Source organism: Chelonia mydas, chromosome 10 (genome assembly GCF_015237465.2).
Source record: "Chelonia mydas isolate rCheMyd1 chromosome 10, rCheMyd1.pri.v2, whole genome shotgun sequence".
Taxonomy (NCBI): domain Eukaryota; kingdom Metazoa; phylum Chordata; order Testudines; family Cheloniidae; genus Chelonia; species Chelonia mydas.
This window is the reverse complement of record NC_051250.2, coordinates 49,512,342-49,530,869: the sequence shown is the minus strand read 5'-3', so window position 1 is coordinate 49,530,869 and position 18,528 is coordinate 49,512,342. Positions and strand designations below refer to the sequence as shown.

At 43.8% G+C, this 18,528-nt stretch overlaps 1 protein-coding gene across 3 annotated transcripts in view; it reads left to right on the top strand.

Annotated features, from left to right (window-relative positions):
- The window catches only part of UBE2Q2 (ubiquitin conjugating enzyme E2 Q2), an 80,590-nt gene that overhangs the window by 40,662 nt on the left and 21,400 nt on the right, over positions 1 to 18,528 (top strand). For all 3 annotated transcript variants that reach the window (XM_037910251.2, XM_037910252.2, XM_037910253.2), the window contains one exon: positions 1,508 to 1,648. In XM_037910251.2, coding sequence (XP_037766179.1) covers positions 1,508 to 1,648 — 141 coding nt within the window. The remainder of the gene's footprint in view (positions 1 to 1,507; positions 1,649 to 18,528) is intronic.

The following is an 18,528-nucleotide window of genomic DNA, read 5'->3' as shown; positions in this document are numbered from 1 at the left end:
AAATACATGTACCTCATGGAATGGAATAACTCTAAAGGAGTCTGCTGTGGCCAGCTACTAGGTAAAGCAGACTGACTAGTGTTGGAGCATTTCTAGAAGTGTCTTAGAACTTGCTTGCTTTCAATCAAACCCCTATTTCCTGTACAATTGACATTGGGCAAAAGGGTTGTCCTCACTATATAAAAGCAATGCAGTGCTTCCCTGAAGACAGATGAGTGTCGGACATAATCCATTTGAAATCTAGTCCAATTTTTAAAACCATATAATTTGGAGTATTATACCAGTAGCACTGCTTATGATTATGTCCTTTTTAAAAATGTTTCTCTCATCTGAAAGAACCTCACAGATAGGAAATGCATACAAAATGCTGTCAGATGCACCAAGTAAGTGAAGACACTTCTAAAACCTTTCCTAGTTTTCAGGTCATCTCTTACTACCTCAAGATTTCCGAGCATATGGTGTATACTCCCAGTCTGGACTCTTGAGTAAATAACACTTCATTTTGTGTTGAAGGATTCCAAAGTATGTTACATCCTGTATATTTGCAGCGTTACTGAAATTCAGCCTCCTTTTAGCAAGGAGGATGTCATGTGGGGGACAAATGAAGCACAACAGTGGCAGGAGGGAAAAACTTGGACAAGAACCCTAGAGCAAATCCTGCTTTTAGTAACTTACGAACTTACCTATCTAGGTATTTGCATGATCCTCATAATCATAGTACTTGAACAACTTACAAATAATTATGTTAGCCTCACAATACCCTGTGAGGTAGGGAAGTATTATCCCAACTATTTTTAAAGGCACAGAGGTTAAATGACTTGTCCAAGGTCAGAATGACTGTAGAACTGAGATTTGAACCCAGATCTGAGTTGTTGTCTAATGTCTTCAACCGTGACATATATCTCCTCTGTCCTTTTTAATGTCCATGTAATGCAGATGCTCCCTCTGGCCTCTTTCAGATGAAAGCTTCACATAGTGAACTAAATGTATTTTGTTTTTCTGTCTTCCATGTTTGGCAAGCACCAGATGTGGATTAGTAAAAGTTTTACAACTTCTGAGTTTCTACTGTGGAAGTGGAAAGTTGCATTTAAGATTCTGTCGAGGATGCTCTGGACAGGTTCATTTCCAACTTCTCTGGTCACGTTCCCTCTGCTCCCTTCAGAGGTGGTCTAGACCCCTGTTTTTCTACCTATTTCAATGGACTGGTAAACTGCAACCTCCTCTTCCCACAAAGCTGCCTTTTTGCCACCAGAGTCTCTGCCAGCAGAAGGGTAGATGAGTCTGGGCCTTGTGTACAATCACACAGCATCCCTAAATTACAAGAGAATGTCCTGTTAATGGTGATAGCAAAATCTAGGCAAAATAAAAGTAGCATCAAAAGATGACTAATTTGGTATTCATCAGAGTACACCATCTATGCCCCCAAGCCCCAGCATGGAGAGCAATCTTTTGTGCTAACTGGAATTTACAGTTCGTATGTTTCAGTGAATTTTCCTCAATTTTGTAGGACATTGAAGATCTAGATCACTATGACATGAAGGAGGAAGAGCCTGTTGATGGAAAGAAATCTGAGGATGAAGGCATTGAAAAAGAGAACCTTGCAATTTTAGAAAAAATCAGAAAGAATCAAAGACAAGACCACCTAAATGTAAGTGTACTTAGGTATTGGACTTAATACACTTATATGTAGCACTGGGTTCTGCTGCAATGTATCTAGCAAATAAAATTTGCTACTGTGTGTGCAAAATTTGCTAGTGTGTAGCTGACTTTTACCATGTGTTGGGAAAAGAAGCCTCAAGCCATGAAACTTAAGAGGAGAAGCTAAACTCTGTTAAACTGGTTTGGTAAAGACTTCTAAAACTCCAAAGTGAACTGATCACTACCATAATGTCTTCTCAAATTCCTTCACTCTGAGGGGGTTTTGCTAGAAGCCTGGATCCCAAAGAGGCACTGTGACAACTTCAAAGTGCTCCATGGCGTGCCTGTTTCATCTGAGCTGGAAAATGCCAATTTAAATTTAATTTTGTTTTGTAAGGGATATTAAAGAATTGCTGGCATTTCATCTGAAAAACGACTTTCACACTGGTGAGAGTGAAAAAACTTTTACACCAAATCCATTTTTCACACTTTGTAACGTTTCTTAGGTCTCTTGCCAGAGGTATCTAGCTAGCTGGTTTTCCTTCTCCCTAGTCTGTCTCCTACTTGCCTCCTCTGAGGAGAGGACTGTGTTTCTCTTCAGAATCAACAGGAAGCAGCTAGGTTGTGAGGTGAGAGCTGTTGTTCATACCTCTTAAGAACAATTAAAGATACAAAAGGCAAAGTACAGTAATCTCTAATGCAATCATACTTGCAGTTTTACACTTTCTAAAGTATTTTTTACACATTTGTGTACTTTATTTAAAAATTAAAGAAAAGGTTGAGTCCTATCACCCTCTTCACTTTGGCACAGAGTATATCAAAGAAGCTTGACTACTAGCAAAATCTATTTGATAAGCACAGAAGGCAAGCTGTAGGCTGCAAAACACCTTCCTTCTTTCTGATGGTGGAAATCTCACTGCAGTTGAGGTGTTAATGTTGTAGGTATCACTTTCAGGAGGCAGAACTGGGAGCAGTTGTGATCTACAGTATCATCCTTTGGAAAGCCAGCAGAAATAACCCCAGAAAATATAGCAGTGAAAGCACTGCTTAGCCTTGTACCATCTGTCCTCTCCTCAGAGGTTTGGGAACTTCATGTAGCAAATCACACTGTCTGCCAAATTATCTTCCATCTCCCACAGGTTCATTGTGGGAGGGAATTATATGACCTGTTAATGAAATAAACAGTTCTTTTTATGGGGGAGTTTCTTTTCTTACTAAAAATTAGCATAACATCTCTTATGTCAAGATTTTTTTTCTTGATTTTTAAGCTGAGGTGATTCAAATAAAACAGCTTTTGAAACCTTCTATTCCTGGAACCAAGACTCCTGCCAAAGAAATGGAAATTAAATTAGAGACCATGACCTGCTTACTATAAAACACGATATAGTTGGTTCAGTATAGTATCTTCTTCAACGCTTTTCTGAGTGGGATTTTTGAGGACCTTCTACATACTCCAGCTGTGTTGTCCCTAAATCTTTATCATGACAGTCCCACTCATAAGCAATCTTTGATTTGCTGTTGGTATTTCAGTAGATATTGGTATTTGGAGACTGTCATCTGTCTAGAATGAAAATATTGGACTAAAAGTGGTGCTGCTTATGACTGGAGCCAATAATACAATCACAGTAGCTGGGCCTGGGACATATCCAGATCTATTTTAAGCTTTTCTTGCGATTGTTAAGCTGTGACACCTGTGAAGCCCTAGATAGTTTAGGATCTGGCTACTTGAGACCGCTTCTTCCTGTTCAGTACCATCATGCTTTAAAATAAGTGGAGACACTGCACCCTGCTTTTCAAAATGGAGTGATTCAGTTGCAAGGTATCCACCATGAAGGTTCCTCAACTAGAACTGCTCCTGTCCCCTCATCAGTCTGACACTGGTTGAATTTGTTAAGCCTGGTGGAGCATTCTGAGAGTTGTGCTTTTCTTGAGGTGGTGGTGGTTTGAAGGAAATAGGGTGGCTGAATTGAGGGGACTGTGCTTTTTGTTGAGTGATTCTTCTATATTCCCATACCCTGAGTTCAGGTTCTTGGGTCAGGAAAGTTATGCAGTTCAGAATGTTATCCCTAACTTTGTCTTTAAAATATATATAGGTCAGCTATCTCACTGCAAAAAATAGCAGAAAGTATCTAGGAGCAAAAAAGCAGTATTAAGCAAAGTCAAACTGGACTCAGCTTTTGCCATCCAAGGACTTGACCATTAAAGCTTGATTATTATTTTTTTTATAACTTTTTAAAAATGTGTACAACCACTTAGAGCTTCAGGATAGACATCACTTAAAGGAATATGTATATGTAAAATTCATGATCTCATGATGATGGTACAGTAATCATAATTAAAAAAACAAAAACTTGCACACAGTGTGAGGTGACACAATCCAGTCACTCTGACTTTCTGTGGAAATTAAATGGAGTTGAAAATAGGTCCCGTAGTGTTAATTTTATTCTTTATGGTTAAGCTGTGAATTTTCTTTCCTTACAGATTTTGTGCTTCCGTTTGGCAAATATTAGCTTTCCTCTTCTCTCTTTCTCTCTTGTGGAGCTGAAATGAACATTGTTGGGGTTTTTTTCCACAACAGCAGCTTCAACTTACATAATAGCTTTCTTATGCCAACACACTCTTGTTTATGCACAAGCATCAACAAGGTCATCTGAGCCCAGAGAATGGTGTATTCAGCTCCTGTAAGGAGCCACAGTATTTTTGTGGGTCACCAGAAATAGTAGCTCCTGTTCTGGTTAAATGCCTTAAAGGATTTTGTTCCTTCGGAGTTGAGATCTGAAAACTACAGATCCACCACTGAGCCAAAAGAGAACTTGCATTAATTTATCTCATACTTGCATTAATGTCCACTGCCACACTACTCGACAACAGAAGGTGGAACCATAGCAGAATGTTGATTCTAAAATGGTGTGCAGTGTGCCCTACATACTAAGAAAAAAATGAACTTTGACTCTAAACTCCTTGGCATTTAGGCTTTCTTTTCTTAAAGTACAGTATGATGGAGAATTCTCCCAGTGCATTGAGGCACAAAGGCAAATCCCAAATTCCTACCTTGTTTTACACAATTACTGTTCACTTTATCTTCAGAGGATTGCAGAACAAACAAGTACATACGGAATTAGAAAAGGAATCAAATTTTAATACTCATCAAACCTTCAAATTAGAAATAATTTAATGTTACAAGGAGGAGGTGGACGATAACTACAACTAGTTTTATTTGGGATCCCAAATAAAACTATGTACCAGTCTACCCATATTTGTTATGCTTCAAGATTCTATGCAGTTTAATTTAGTAAGGTCTTTCTGACAGTCAGCACCAGCACCTAGTGGGTATTGGAATCCAGAGTTTCACTGGTTGCTTTGTGCTCTTTTTCATAGATTAATAGATTCCAAGGCCAGAAGGGATCACCATCATGATCTAGTCTGATCTCCTCTATAACATAGTTCATAGAACTTCCCCAAAATAATTCCCTGATCAGATCTTTTAGAGAAACATTCAATCTTGATTTAAAAATTGTCAGTGATGGAGAGTCCACAACAACCCTTGGTAAGTTGTTCCAGTGGTTAATTACCTTCACTGTTTAAAAATATAAATGCATCTTATTTCCCATCAGAATTTGTCTTGCTTCAACTTCCAGCCATTGGATCATGTTGTACCTTTCTCTGTTAGATTGGAGAGCATATTTAATATCTGTTCCTTGTGGAGGTACTTATAGACTATTAGCAGTTCACCATCTCTGTAAGCAAAATAGTTTGAGCTCCTTGAGTCTTTCGCTGTAAGGCATGTTTTCTAATACTTTCATCTTTCTCATGGCTGTTCTGTGAAACCACTCCAATTGTTTAACATACTACTTGAATTGTGGACACCAGAACTGGACACAGAATATAATATAGAGGTTAAATAACCTCTCTACTCCTGCTAGAGTTTCCCCTGTTCATGCATTCAAGGATTGCATTAGTTCTTTTTGGTCACAGTGTCCTGCTGGGAGCTTGTGTTCAGTTGTTTGTTCACCATGACCTCAGTCTTTTTCAGAGTCGCTGCTTTCCAGGGTAGTCCCCCATTGTGTAAATATGTCCTACATTCTTTGTTCCTAGATGTATGCATTTATATTTAGCCATATTAAGATGCATATTGGTTTTGTGCCCAGCACACCAAGTGATCTAGATTGCTCTGTATCAGTGCCCTGTCCTCTTAATTATTTACTACTCCCCAATTTTTGTGTAATCTGCAAACTTTATTAGTGACTTTGTTTTGTAATGGATAAAAATGTTAAATATTATGGGGCCAAAAACCAATCCTTGTGGGACCCCACTAGAAGCACACCTGTTCGATGATTCCCTGTTTACAGTTAAATTTTGAAATCTACCAGCTGCCAGTTTTAATCCAGTTAATATGTGCCATGTTAATTTTATATAGTTATAGTCTTTTAATCAAATGTCGTGGTACCAAGTCAATGCCTTACACAAATCTAAGTAGGTTTCATTAATACTATTGCTTTTATCACCCAAATGTGTAATATCCTAAAAAAGATAACAAGCGAGTTTGACCAGATCTAGTTTCCATAAACCCACGTTGATGGGCATTAATTATATCACCTTCCTTTAATTCTGTATTAATAAAGTCCTGTATCAGCCACTCCTTTATCTTGCCCAGCATTGATGTCAGGTTGACATGCCTATAATTACTTGGGTCATCCGGTTTCCCCAACATTAGATTTCTTCAAGTCTTCTGGAACTTATTGAAAATCGGCATTAATGTTCCAAGCAAGCTCCTCAACTTGCATGCAATAGTATTGAAAAAGCTGGCGATCTGGATCTGCTGATTTTTAAACTGTCTAACTTTAGTAGCTACTGTTTAACAACTTCCTGAGATACTAGTGGAATGGAAAGTGTCATCACTTTATATCACTACACAGACTCATAACTTTAAGATCAGATCATCTAGTCTGACCTCCTCACCAACCCACTCCTGTAATAGATCCCTAACCTCTGAGTTACTGAAGTCCTCAAATCATGATTTAAAGACCTCAAGTTACAGAGAAACCATCATTTACATATAGTGGACATATTTATTGAACGTCTCCCTTTTCTGCACTTATTTGTAATTGTACCCTAATCATCTAGTAGTGGACGAATATCATTCTCATGATTTTTATTTTTTTTTGTTCCTGTGTATACTTAAATCTTTATTGTCCTTAACTCTTCTGACCATAGATTTCTCCTTGTCCCTTTGCTGCCCTTATCAATTGTTCTACAATTCCTAGCTTCTGATTTATATTCATTACTATCAACTTCCGTTTTCTTCTTCTTGTTTTGATATATTATTTTATATAGCTACCTTCGCTTCCCCCCCAACCAGATTGGTTTTAAACCAGTATGACCTCCTTCCTTGATTTTGGGATTGTGGCTTTTTTGGCATCTAGTGAAGTACTCTTAAACAATTTCCAATGATCGTTCACATTTTTCTGATTACATTCTCCGTCCCTTTGTTTTCAGCTTTGTGAAATTGGCCCTTTTAGAATACCAACTATCTATATATCACTGTTCTGGACTTTATTATCTTTGCACATGATAAATGTAATCAAGTAATGATCACTTGTACCTAAGCTACCATTAATTTTTAGTTCTGTGATCAATTCCTTTTTATCTGTCTAGATGAGATCTAATATAGAATTCCATTGTGCTGGATGCAACACTTCTTGAGTTAGGAAATTGTCATATAGTATTTAGAAATTCCAAGGATGTTTGAGTACTGCCAACATGAGACTTCCAGCATGTGTAACTCAAATTGAAGTCCCCCATGATCATGCATCTTTCTTTCCCAGATGTTCTAGATACACTAGTGTTGGTATTCCTGTTCTCTGGTGTGATTTGAGGTCTGAGGCAGACACCAGCTAATACCCCATCTTGTATTTTATCTGTTAGGACATTGATATATAAGCGTTCAAGATCACTTTATTCCAAGTGATCAGTGACTCACTTGGAAACAGGTATTGCCATTTTTGACATAGAAGGCCACTCCCTTCCTCTTTTGCCTACTCGATCCTTCCTAAATAGGTTATAACCATTGATTTTTAACATTTCAATCATGGGAATCATCTCCCCTCCCCCCCCCCCCCCCCGATTTCCGTTATACCAACTATATCAAATGTGCTCATAAGTGACCAATTCCAGTTCCTCTTGTTGCAACAGTATCTCATTTGCAAAGAACAACGGCAGTGCCACATGCTACAACACTCTTGCTTTGGACCATGTCCGCCTGACCTAACGTCTTCTGATTTCTGAACAAGCAAAGTGTAATTAAGCAACTCTTTAAAAGATCATACTCTTGGGGTATGTCTACACTACGGAATAGGTCGAATTTATAGAAGTCTGTTTTTTAGAAATCGGTTTTATATATTCGAGTGTGTGTGTCCCCACAGAAAATGCTCTAAGTGCATTAAGCGCATTAACTTGGCGGAGTGCTTCCACAGTACTGAGGCTAGAGTCGACTTCCGGAGTGTTGCACTGTGGGTGGCTATCTCACAGTTCCCGCAGTCTCCGCTGCCCATTGGAATTCTGGGTTGAGATCCCAATGCCTGACGGGGCTGAAACATGTCGTCAGGCCCCCGTTCCCTCCCTCCCTCCGTGAAAGCAAGGGCAGACAATCGTTTCGCGCCTTTTTTCCTGAGTTACCTGTGCAGACGCCATACGGCAAGCATGGAGCCCACTCAGGTAACCGTCACCCTATGTCTCTTGGGTGCTGGCAGACGTGGTACTGCATTGCTACACAGCAGCATCAACCCCTTGCCTTGTGGCAGCAGACGGTACAGTACGACTGGTAGCAGTCATCGTCATGTCCGAGGTGCTCCTGGCCACGTCGGCCAGGAGCGCCTGGGCAGACATGGGCGCAGGGACTAAATTTGGAGTGACTTGACCGGGTCATTCTCTTTAGTCCTGCAGTCAGTCCTATTGAACCGTCTTATGGTGAGCAGGCAGGCGATACGGATTGCTAGCAGTCCTATTGCATCATCTTCTGCTGGGCAGCCATGAAATGTGGATGGCATGCAGTCCTTCTGCACCATCTGCTGCCAGCCAAAGATGTAAAAGATAGATGGAGTGGATCAAAACAAGAAATAGACCAGATTTGTTTTGTACTCATTTGCTTCCTTCCATCCCCCCCCCGTCTAGGGGATTCATTCCTCTAGGTCACACTGCAGTCACTCACAGAGAAGGTGCAGCGAGGTAAATCTAGCCATGTATCAGTCACAGGCCAGACTAACCTCCTTGTTCCAATAAGAACAATAACTTAGGTGCACCATTTCTTGTTGGAACCCTCCGTGAAGTCCTGCCTGAAATACTCCTTGATGTAAAGCCACCCCCTTTGTTGATTTTAGCTCCCTGAAGCCAATCCTGTAAGCCGTGTCGTCAGTCGCCCCTCCCCCCGTCAGAGCAATGGCAGACAATCGTTCCGCGCCTTTTTTCTGTGCGGACACCATGCCAAGGCAAGCATGGAGGCCGCTCAGCTCACTTTGGCAATTAGGAGCACCTTAAACACCACACGCATTATCCAGCAGTATATGCAGCACCAGAACCTGGCAGAGCGATACCGGGCGAGGAGGCGACATCAGCGCGGTCACGTGAGTGATCAGGACATGGACACAGATTTCTCTGAAAGCATGGGCCCTGCCAATGCATGCATCATGGTGCTAATGGGGCAGGTTCATGCTGTGGAACGCCGATTCTGGGCTCGGGAAACAAGCACAGACTGGTGGGACCGCATAGTGTTGCAGGTCTGGGACGATTCCCAGTGGCTGCGAAACTTTCGCACGCGTAAGGGCACTTCCATGGAACTTTGTGACTTGCTTTCCCCTGCCCTGAAGCGCATGACTACCAAGATGAGAGCAGCCCTCACAGTTAAGAAGCGAGTGGCGATAGCCCTGTGGAAGCTTGCAACACCAGACAGCTACCGGTCAGTTGGGAATCAATTTGGAGTGGGCAAATCTACTGTGGGGGCTGCTGTGATGCAAGTAGCCCACGCAATCAAAGATCTGCTGCTATTGAGGGTAGTGACCATGGGAAATGTGTAGGTCATAGTGGATGGCTTTGCTGCAATGGGATTCCCTAACTGTGGTGGGGCCATAGACGGAACCCATATCCCTATCTTGGCACCTGAGCACCAAGCCGGCGAGTACATAAACCGCAAGGGGTACTTTTCAATAGTGCTGCAAGCTCTGGTGGATCACAAGGGACGTTTCACCAACATCAACGTGGGATGGCCGGGAAAGGTACATGATGCTCGCATCTTCAGGAACTCTGGTCTCTTTCAAAAGCTGCAGGAAGGGACTTTATTCCCAGACCAGTAAATAACTGTTGGGGACATTGAAATGCCTATATGTATCCTTGGGGACCCAGCCTACCCCTTAATGCCATGGCTCATGAAGCCGTACACAGGCAGCCTGGACAGTAGTCAGGAGCTGTTCAACTACAGGCTGAGCAAGTGCAGAATGGTGGTAGAATGTGCATTTGGACGTTTAAAGGCGCGCTGGTGCAGTTTACTGACTCGCTTAGACCTCAGCGAAACCAATATTCCCACTGTTATTACTGCTTGCTGTGTGCTCCACGATATCTGTGAGAGTAAGGGGGAGATGTTTATGGCGGGGTGGGAGGTTGAGGCAAATCGCCTGGCTGCTGGTTATGCGCAGCCAGACACCAGGGTGGTTAGAAGAGCACAGGAGGGCATGGTACGCATCAGAGAAGCTTTGAAAACCAGTTTCATGACTGGCCAGGCTACGGTGTGAAAGTTCTTTGTTTCTCCTTGATGAAACCCCCTGCCCCTTGGTTCACTCTACTTCCCTGTAAGCTAACCACCCTCCCCTCCTCCCTTCGATCATTGCTTGCAGAAGCAATAAAGTCATTGTTGCTTCACATTCATGCATTCTTTATTCATTCATCACACAAATAGGGGGATGACTACTAAGGTAGCCCAGGAGGGGTGGTGGAGGAGGGAAGGAAAATGCCACACAGCACTTTAAAAGTTTACAACTTTAAAATTTATTGAATGCCAGCCTTCTTTTTTTGGGCAATCCTCTGTGGCCGAGTGGCTGGTTGGCCGGTGGCCCCCCCACCGCGTTCTTGGGCGTCTGGGTGTGGAGGCTATGGAACTTGGGGAGGAGGGCGGTTGGTTACACAGGGGCTGTAGTGGCAGTCTGTGCTCCAGCTGCCTTTGCTGCAGCTCAACCATACACTGGAGCATACTGGTTTGATCCTCCAGCAGCCTCAGTATTGAATCCTGCCTCCTCTCATCACGCTGCCGCCACATTTGAGCTTCAGCCCTCTCTTCAGCCCGCCACTTACTCTCTTCAGCCCGCCACCTCTTCTCCTGGTCATTTTGTGCTTTCCTGCAGTCTGACATTATTTGCCTCCACGCATTCGTCTGTGCTCTGTCAGTGTGGGAGGACAGCATGAGCTCAGAGAACATTTCATCACGAGTGCGTTTTTTTTTTCTTTCTAATCTTCACTAGCCTCTGGGAAGGAGAAGATCCTGTGATCATTGAAACACATGCAGCTGGTGGAGAAAAAAAAGGGACAGCGGTATTTAAAAAGACACATTTTATAAAACAGTGGCTACACTCTTTCAGGGTAAACCTTGCTGTTAACATTACATACATAGCACATGTGCTTTTGTTACAAGGTCGCATTTTGCCTCCCCCCACCGCGTGGCTACCCCCTCAACCCTCCCCCCTCCCCGTGGCTAACAGCGGGGAACATTTTTGTTCAGCTACAGGCAAACAGCCCAGCAGGAACGGGCTCCTCTGAGTGTCCCCTGAAGAAAAGCACCCTATTTCAGGTGACCATGAATGATATCTCACTCTCCTGAGGATAACACAGAGAGAGAAAGAACAGATGTTGTTTGAACGTCAGCAAACATACACTGCAATGCTTTGTTGTACAGTGATTCCCGAGTACGTGTTACTGGCCTGGAGTGGTAAAGTGTCCTACCATGAAGGACGCAATAAGGCTGCCCTCCCCAGAAACCTTTTGCAAAGGCTTTGGGAGTACATCCAGGAGAGCCACGAATGCCAGGGCAAAGTAATCCTTTCACATGCTTGCTTTTAAACCATGTATAGTATTTTAAAAGGTACACTCACCGGAGGTCCCTTCTCCGCCTGCCGGGTCCACGAGGCAGCCTTGGGTGGGTTCGGGGGGTACTGGCTCTAGATCCAGGGTGAGAAACAGTTCCTGGCTGTCGGGAAAAGTGGTTTCTCCGCTTGCTTGCTGTGAGCTACTTACAATCTCATCATCTTCTTCGTCCCCAAAACCTGCTTCCGTGTTGCCTCCATCTCCATTGAAGGAGTCAAACAACACGGCTGGAGTAGTGGTGGCTGAACCCCCTAAAATGGCATGCAGCTTATCATAGAAGCGACATGTTTGGGGCTCTGACCCGGAGCGGCCGTTCGCCTCTCTGGTTTTCTGGTAGGCTTGCCTCAGCTCCTTAAGTTTCACGCGGCACTGCTTCGGGTCCCTGTTATGGCCTCTGTCCTTCATGCCCTGGGAGATTTTGACAAAGGTTTTGGCATTTCAAAAACTGGAACAGAGTTCTGATAACACGGATTCCTCTCCCCATACAGCGATCAGATCCTGTACCTCCCGTTCGGTGCATGCTGGAGCTCTTTTGCGATTCTGGGACTCCATCATGGTCACCTCTGCTGATGAGCTCTGCATGGTCACCTGCAGCTTGCCACGCTGGCCAAACAGGAAATGAGATTCAAAAGTTTGCAGTTCTTTTCCTGTCTACCTGGCCAGTGCATCTGAGTTAAGAGTCCTGTCCAGAGCTGTCACAATGGAGCACTCTGGGATAGCTCCCGGAGGCCAATACCGTCGAATTGTGTCCACAGTACCCCAAATTCGAGCCGGCAAGGCCGATTTAAGCGCTAATCCACTTGTCAGGGGTGGAGTAAGGAAATCGATTTTAAGAGCCCTTTAAGTCAAAATAAAGGGCTTCATCGTGTGGACGGGTGCAGGTTTACATCGATTTAACGCTGCTAAATTCGACCTAAACTCCTAGTGTAGACCAGGGCTTAGCTTAACTTGCCTGTGTAAACTTCAAGACACCCAAACTTCAACAACTGTCACTTAAATATTAAATGGCCGGGTGTTTTTTGTTCCTCCTCTTCCTGTTCATGTCCCTGCACACATCTTAAAAAGGAACATTACAGAACTGAGATGCTCTAAAGAAAAATCACCTTAAAGATTATAGTTAGATTGTACTCGTGGAAGATAAAGGATAAATATGAAAAAGCTGTCTCATTCAGTGTGTGGCCTATATGGACGCTGCAATTCATGAGGCAAGGATCCTGATGATCCCTCTCATTCACTATATATTGTTCCTATTCTGCAGCACGTGAGGTTGTGCTCCTCTGAATCCACACCTGTTAAACCACACAATCCTGTATCATAACTCTGTCCCCTTGTGAGTTCAGGTTGCACGGACAACCTTAACTTTGCATTTACAGACTTCAGTGCTTCATTTTGCAGTCTGAACTTTCATCTAATACAGCTTTTATATGGAATCTCTAGTGACTATCTTTAAAATTCCATCCATGTGCAACTGCTAGACAGCAATAAAACTCTCTTCTCTGCCCAGTTACGTCAACTAGTGAGGCAAAAGCTACTGCAGAATGCCCCCATTGCATATTAAGAGGTAGGCTCTTTGTCTGGCTTAATGGAAACAAGTAGTCAGTTGCTAGGGTAAAGGCTTCCCTTCCCTCTCCCCCCTCCACCACGCACACACAAGGTTTACCTGGTCCACCTAGGAAACAGGGAGGGTCTGACCAGGTCAGCAGAGGGATTTGCGCCCTTCCCCTATGGGTGACTAGAAGAGGAGGGTATTTGTAAGGGGGAAGGAGGTGTTGGAAAAGACCCTTTTTAACTGGACAATGAACCATGTTTCCTTTGTAGTATTGCCTCCTTATTTGTGTACCTTTGTGTACCAAATGAAAGGAGACAGAGCTTCAAAGGAGCATCTGTCTACATGCCTGATTGCAGACCATATTTCACAAGTCCTATGTATTAAGAAAAACAAGTGGAATTTCAGTTTGTGTATTCAGATCCAATGGAATACTAAGATGGATGGTCCAAGAGTAATATCCTTTGGCAGGTCTACACTTTGGACTTCTGTTGGCATAGCTGTGTCTTTCATGGCTGGGAAGAGCTGTGATCCCTGACTGACATAGCAGTGCCAGCAAGAGCTCCCAGTACTTTTGGTAGTGTAGCTTGTTCCACGCACAGGAGGGTTACTAGCTCTCTGCATTTATGGTAGGAATGCTTTGCCATCCATAAGCCCTTTGGGTTTGATTTTTACCTTTCTTATTACTGGAAAAACTGGATTTTACAAAGCTGTTTGGTTTATCCTGATTTTTCACCAGCATTTTGGACCACTCAAGTTCAGGAAAATACTGAATATGTTAAAATCCATAACTTTCCAGTACGTGGATGTGTTTTATGCTGATAATAAATTAGTCTTAAGTGGAGTGCTAGGTAAACATGAAGTTCCTCCTTTTCTAGGTTTTGCTTTGAATTCTGGTTATCATTTAAAAGTTTAAAGACATTAAAGTTTGATTTTTACATATTTATCCTGACTACGTTTGCATGTATTCTAGCCTCGACACCAGAGGAGGGCAAACTACAGCCTGCGGGGCAGATCTGGTAGGGCCACACCCTGCTGCAGACACAGACTGAAGTCAGCTCTGTGTGAAATCATAGAATCATAGAATATCAGGGTTGGAAGGGACCCCAGAAGGTCATCTAGTCCAACCCCCTGCTCGAAGCAGGACCAAGTCCCAGTTAAATCATCCCAGCCAGGGCTTTGTCAAGCCTGACCTTAAAAACCTCTAAGGAAGGAGATTCTACCACCTCCCTAGGTAACGCATTCCAGTGTTTCGCCACCCTCTTAGTGAAAAAGTTTTTCCTAATATCCAATCTAAACCTCCCCCATTGCAACTTGAGACCATTACTCCTCGTTCTGTCATCTGCTACCATTGAGAACAGTCTAGAGCCATCCTCTTTGGAACCCCCTTTCAGGTAGTTGAAAGCAGCTATCAAATCCCCCCTCATTCTTCTCTTCTGCAGACTAAACAATCCCAGCTCCCTCAGCCTCTCCTCATAAGTCATGTGCTCTAGACCCCTAATCATTTTTGTTGCCCTTCGCTGGACTCTCTCCAATTTATCCACATCCTTCTTGTAGTGTGGGGCCCAAAACTGGACACAGTACTCCAGATGAGGCCTCACCAGTGTCGAATAGAGGGGAACGATCACGTCCCTCGATCTGCTCGCTATGCCCCTACTTATACATCCCAAAATGCCATTGGCCTTCTTGGCAACAAGGGCACACTGCTGACTCATATCCAGCTTCTCGTCCACTGTCACCCCTAGGTCCTTTTCCGCAGAACTGCTGCCTAGCCATTGGGTCCCTAGTCTGTAGCGGTGCATTGGATTCTTCCATCCTAAGTGCAGGACCCTGCACTTATCCTTATTGAACCTCATCAGATTTCTTTTGGCCCAAACCTCCAATTTGTCTAGGTCCTTCTGTATCCTATCCCTCCCCTCCAGCGTATCTACCACTCCTCCCAGTTTAGTATCATCCGCAAATTTGCTGAGAGTGCAATCCACACCATCCTCCAGATCATTTATGAAGATATTGAACAAAACCGGCCCCAGGACCGACCCCTGGGGCACTCCACTTGACACCGGCTGCCAACTAGACATGGAGCCATTGATCACTACCCGTTGAGCCCGACAATCTAGCCAGCTTTCTACCCACCTTATAGTGCATTCATCCAGCCCATACTTCCTTAACTTGCTGACAAGAATACTGTGGGAGACCGTGTCAAAAGCTTTGCTAAAGTCAAGAAACAATACATCCACTGCTTTCCCTTCATCCACAGAACCAGTAATCTCATCATAAAAGGCGATTAGATTAGTCAGGCATGACCTTCCCTTGGTGAATCCATGCTGACTGTTCCTGATCACTTTCCTCTCATGTAAGTGCTTCAGGATTGATTCTTTGAGGACCTGCTCCATGATTTTTCCAGGGACTGAGGTGAGGCTGACTGGCCTGTAGTTCCCAGGATCCTCCTTCTTCCCTTTTTTAAAGATTGGCACTACATTAGCCTTTTTCCAGTCATCCGGGACTTCCCCCGTTCGCCACGAGTTTTCAAAGATAATGGCCAAGGGCTCTGCAATCACAGCAGCCAATTCCTTCAGCACTCTCGGATGCAACTCGTCCGGCCCCATGGACTTGTGCACGTCCAGCTTTTCTAAATAGTCCCTAACCACCTCTATCTCCACAGAGGGCTGGCCATCTCTTCCCCATTTTGTGATGCCCAGCGCAGCAGTCTGGGAGCTGACCTTGTTAGTGAAAACAGAGGCAAAAAAAGCATTGAGTACATTAGCTTTTTCCACATCCTCTGTCACTAGGTTGCCTCCCTCATTCAGTAAGGGGCCCACACTTTCCTTGGCTTTCTTCTTGTTGCCAACATACCTGAAGAAACCCTTCTTGTTACTCTTGACATCTCTTGCTAGCTGCAGCTCCAGGTGCGATTTGGCCCTCCTGATATCTTTCCTACATGCCCGAGCAATATTTTTATACTCTTCCCTGGTCATATGTCCAACCTTCCACTTCTTGTAAGCTTCTTTTTTATGTTTAAGATCCGCTAGGATTTCACCATTAAGCCAAGCTGGTCGCCTGCCATATTTACTATTCTTTCGACTCATCGGGATGGTTTGTCCCTGTAACCTCAACAGGGATTCCTTGAAATACAGCCAGCTCTCCTGGACTCCCTTCCCCTTCATGTTAGTCCCCCAGGGGATCCTGGCCATCTGTTCCCTGAGGGAGTCGAAGTCTGCTTTCCTGAAGTCCAGGGTCCGTATCCTGCTGCTTACCTTTCTTCCCTGCGTCAGGATCCTGAACTCAACCAACTCATGGTCACTGCCTCCCAGATTCCCATCCACTTTTGCTTCCCCCACTAATTCTACCCGGTTTGTGAGCAGCAGGTCAAGAAAAGCGCCCCCCCTAGTTGGCTCCCCTAGCACTTGCACCAGGAAATTGTCCCCTACGCTTTCCAAAAACTTCCTGGATTGTCTATGCACCGCTGTATTGCTCTCCGAGCAGATATCAGGGAAATTAAAGTCACCCATGAGAATCAGGGCATGCGATCTAGTAGCTTCCTTGAGTTGCCGGAAGAAAGCCTCATCCACCTCATCCCCCTGGTCCGGTGGTCTATAGCAGACTCCCACCACTACATCACTCTTGTTGCACACACTTCTAAACTTAATCCAGAGACACTCAGGTTTTTCCACAGTTTCGTACCGGAGCTCTGAGCAGTCATACTGCTCCCTTACATACAGTGCTACTCCCCCACCTTTTCTGCCCTGCCTGTCCTTCCTGAACAGTTTATAACCATCCATGACTGTACTCCAGTCATGTGAGTTATCCCACCAAGTCTCTGTTATTCCAATCACGTCATAGTTCCTTGACATCACCAGGACCTCCAGTTCTCCCTGCTTGTTTCCAAGGCTTTGTGCATTTGTATATAAGCACTTGAGATAACCTGTTGATCGCCCCTCATTCCCAGTATGAGGCAGGAGCCCTCCCCTCACAGACATTCCTGCCTGTGCTTCCTCCCGGTATCCCGCTTTCCCACTTACCTCAGGGCTTTGGTCTCCTTCCCCCGGTGAACCTAGTTTAAAGCCCTCCTCACTAGGTTAGCCAGCCTGCTGGCAAAGATGCTCTTCCCTCTCTTCGTAAGAGAAATGTTTCCCCCTGCACGCATGTGTCCACCCCTTTTGGGAGACAAACCCAAAATACTACTGTCTTGCACCGTATAGAAATATTTGTACAGTGCAAGCTCATAAAATTTGCCCTCTTCCCCAGTGTGAAGAGAGATGTGCACGACTTCTTGCTCCCCAGTTAGAAATTACAGAAACTGGGTTAAATAATAAACAAAACACATTTATTAATTACAAACAATGAATATAAGAGAACAGACAGAAAGCAGATTACTGAACAAATAAAACAAAGTACGCAAGATAAGCTCAATATACTTAAGAAACAGGTTACAAAATGTAATTTCTTTCCCTAAATATTATTTTAGGCAGCTTGCAAATTTTCTGTGGTTCAGAGTTCCAGTTATATTTCTTTTCAGACTGGTCCCGTCTCAGTCTGGCCTCCCCCCTGCCTTCCCTGCAGGTAGTTTTAGCAGTCTCTCTTCTTGGGCAGACAGGCCATGGAGAGGAGAAGTCCCGTTTGCCTTTCTCCCCACCCTTAAATAGGATTTACGTAAGGTGGGAATCCTTTGTTTCCCAAACTTGACCCTCTCCCTCCACCCTTCCCTTCCAGTGGAAAGTTACAAAAAGTCCCAGGTAATGTTTTAATATCAGGTGACAAGACCACCTGGCCTTGTAGTGTCACAGTTGTCCTCTGATGCCTCCCAGGGTGGGGAGAGATTAGTATCTTCATGGTTTTATTGTTCCTGCCTGATGGCTCATCAAATTTGATGGCCTGTCATCTGGTGGGTGTCTTCCCAATACGCACCCAGTTGAAATAGTCCATATTTCTAACTTTAGATACAGAAATGATACATGCATACAAATTGGATAATCACATTCAGTAAATCATAACCTTTCCAGTGATACCTTACAAGACCCATATTGCATAAAGTATATGTTATATCATATTCATATCATAAGAATATTTTCATAAAGAATATGGAGTGAAACATCACAACCATTATTCCTTTCCCCCACATTCTCTGGATCTTCAGACATCGTTAATTTCTCTCAGTTTTAGGTAGCAGCCAGTTTCCTAGAGGAAATATATTCCATCAGACTCCTTCAGACTTCTGCTGGTCT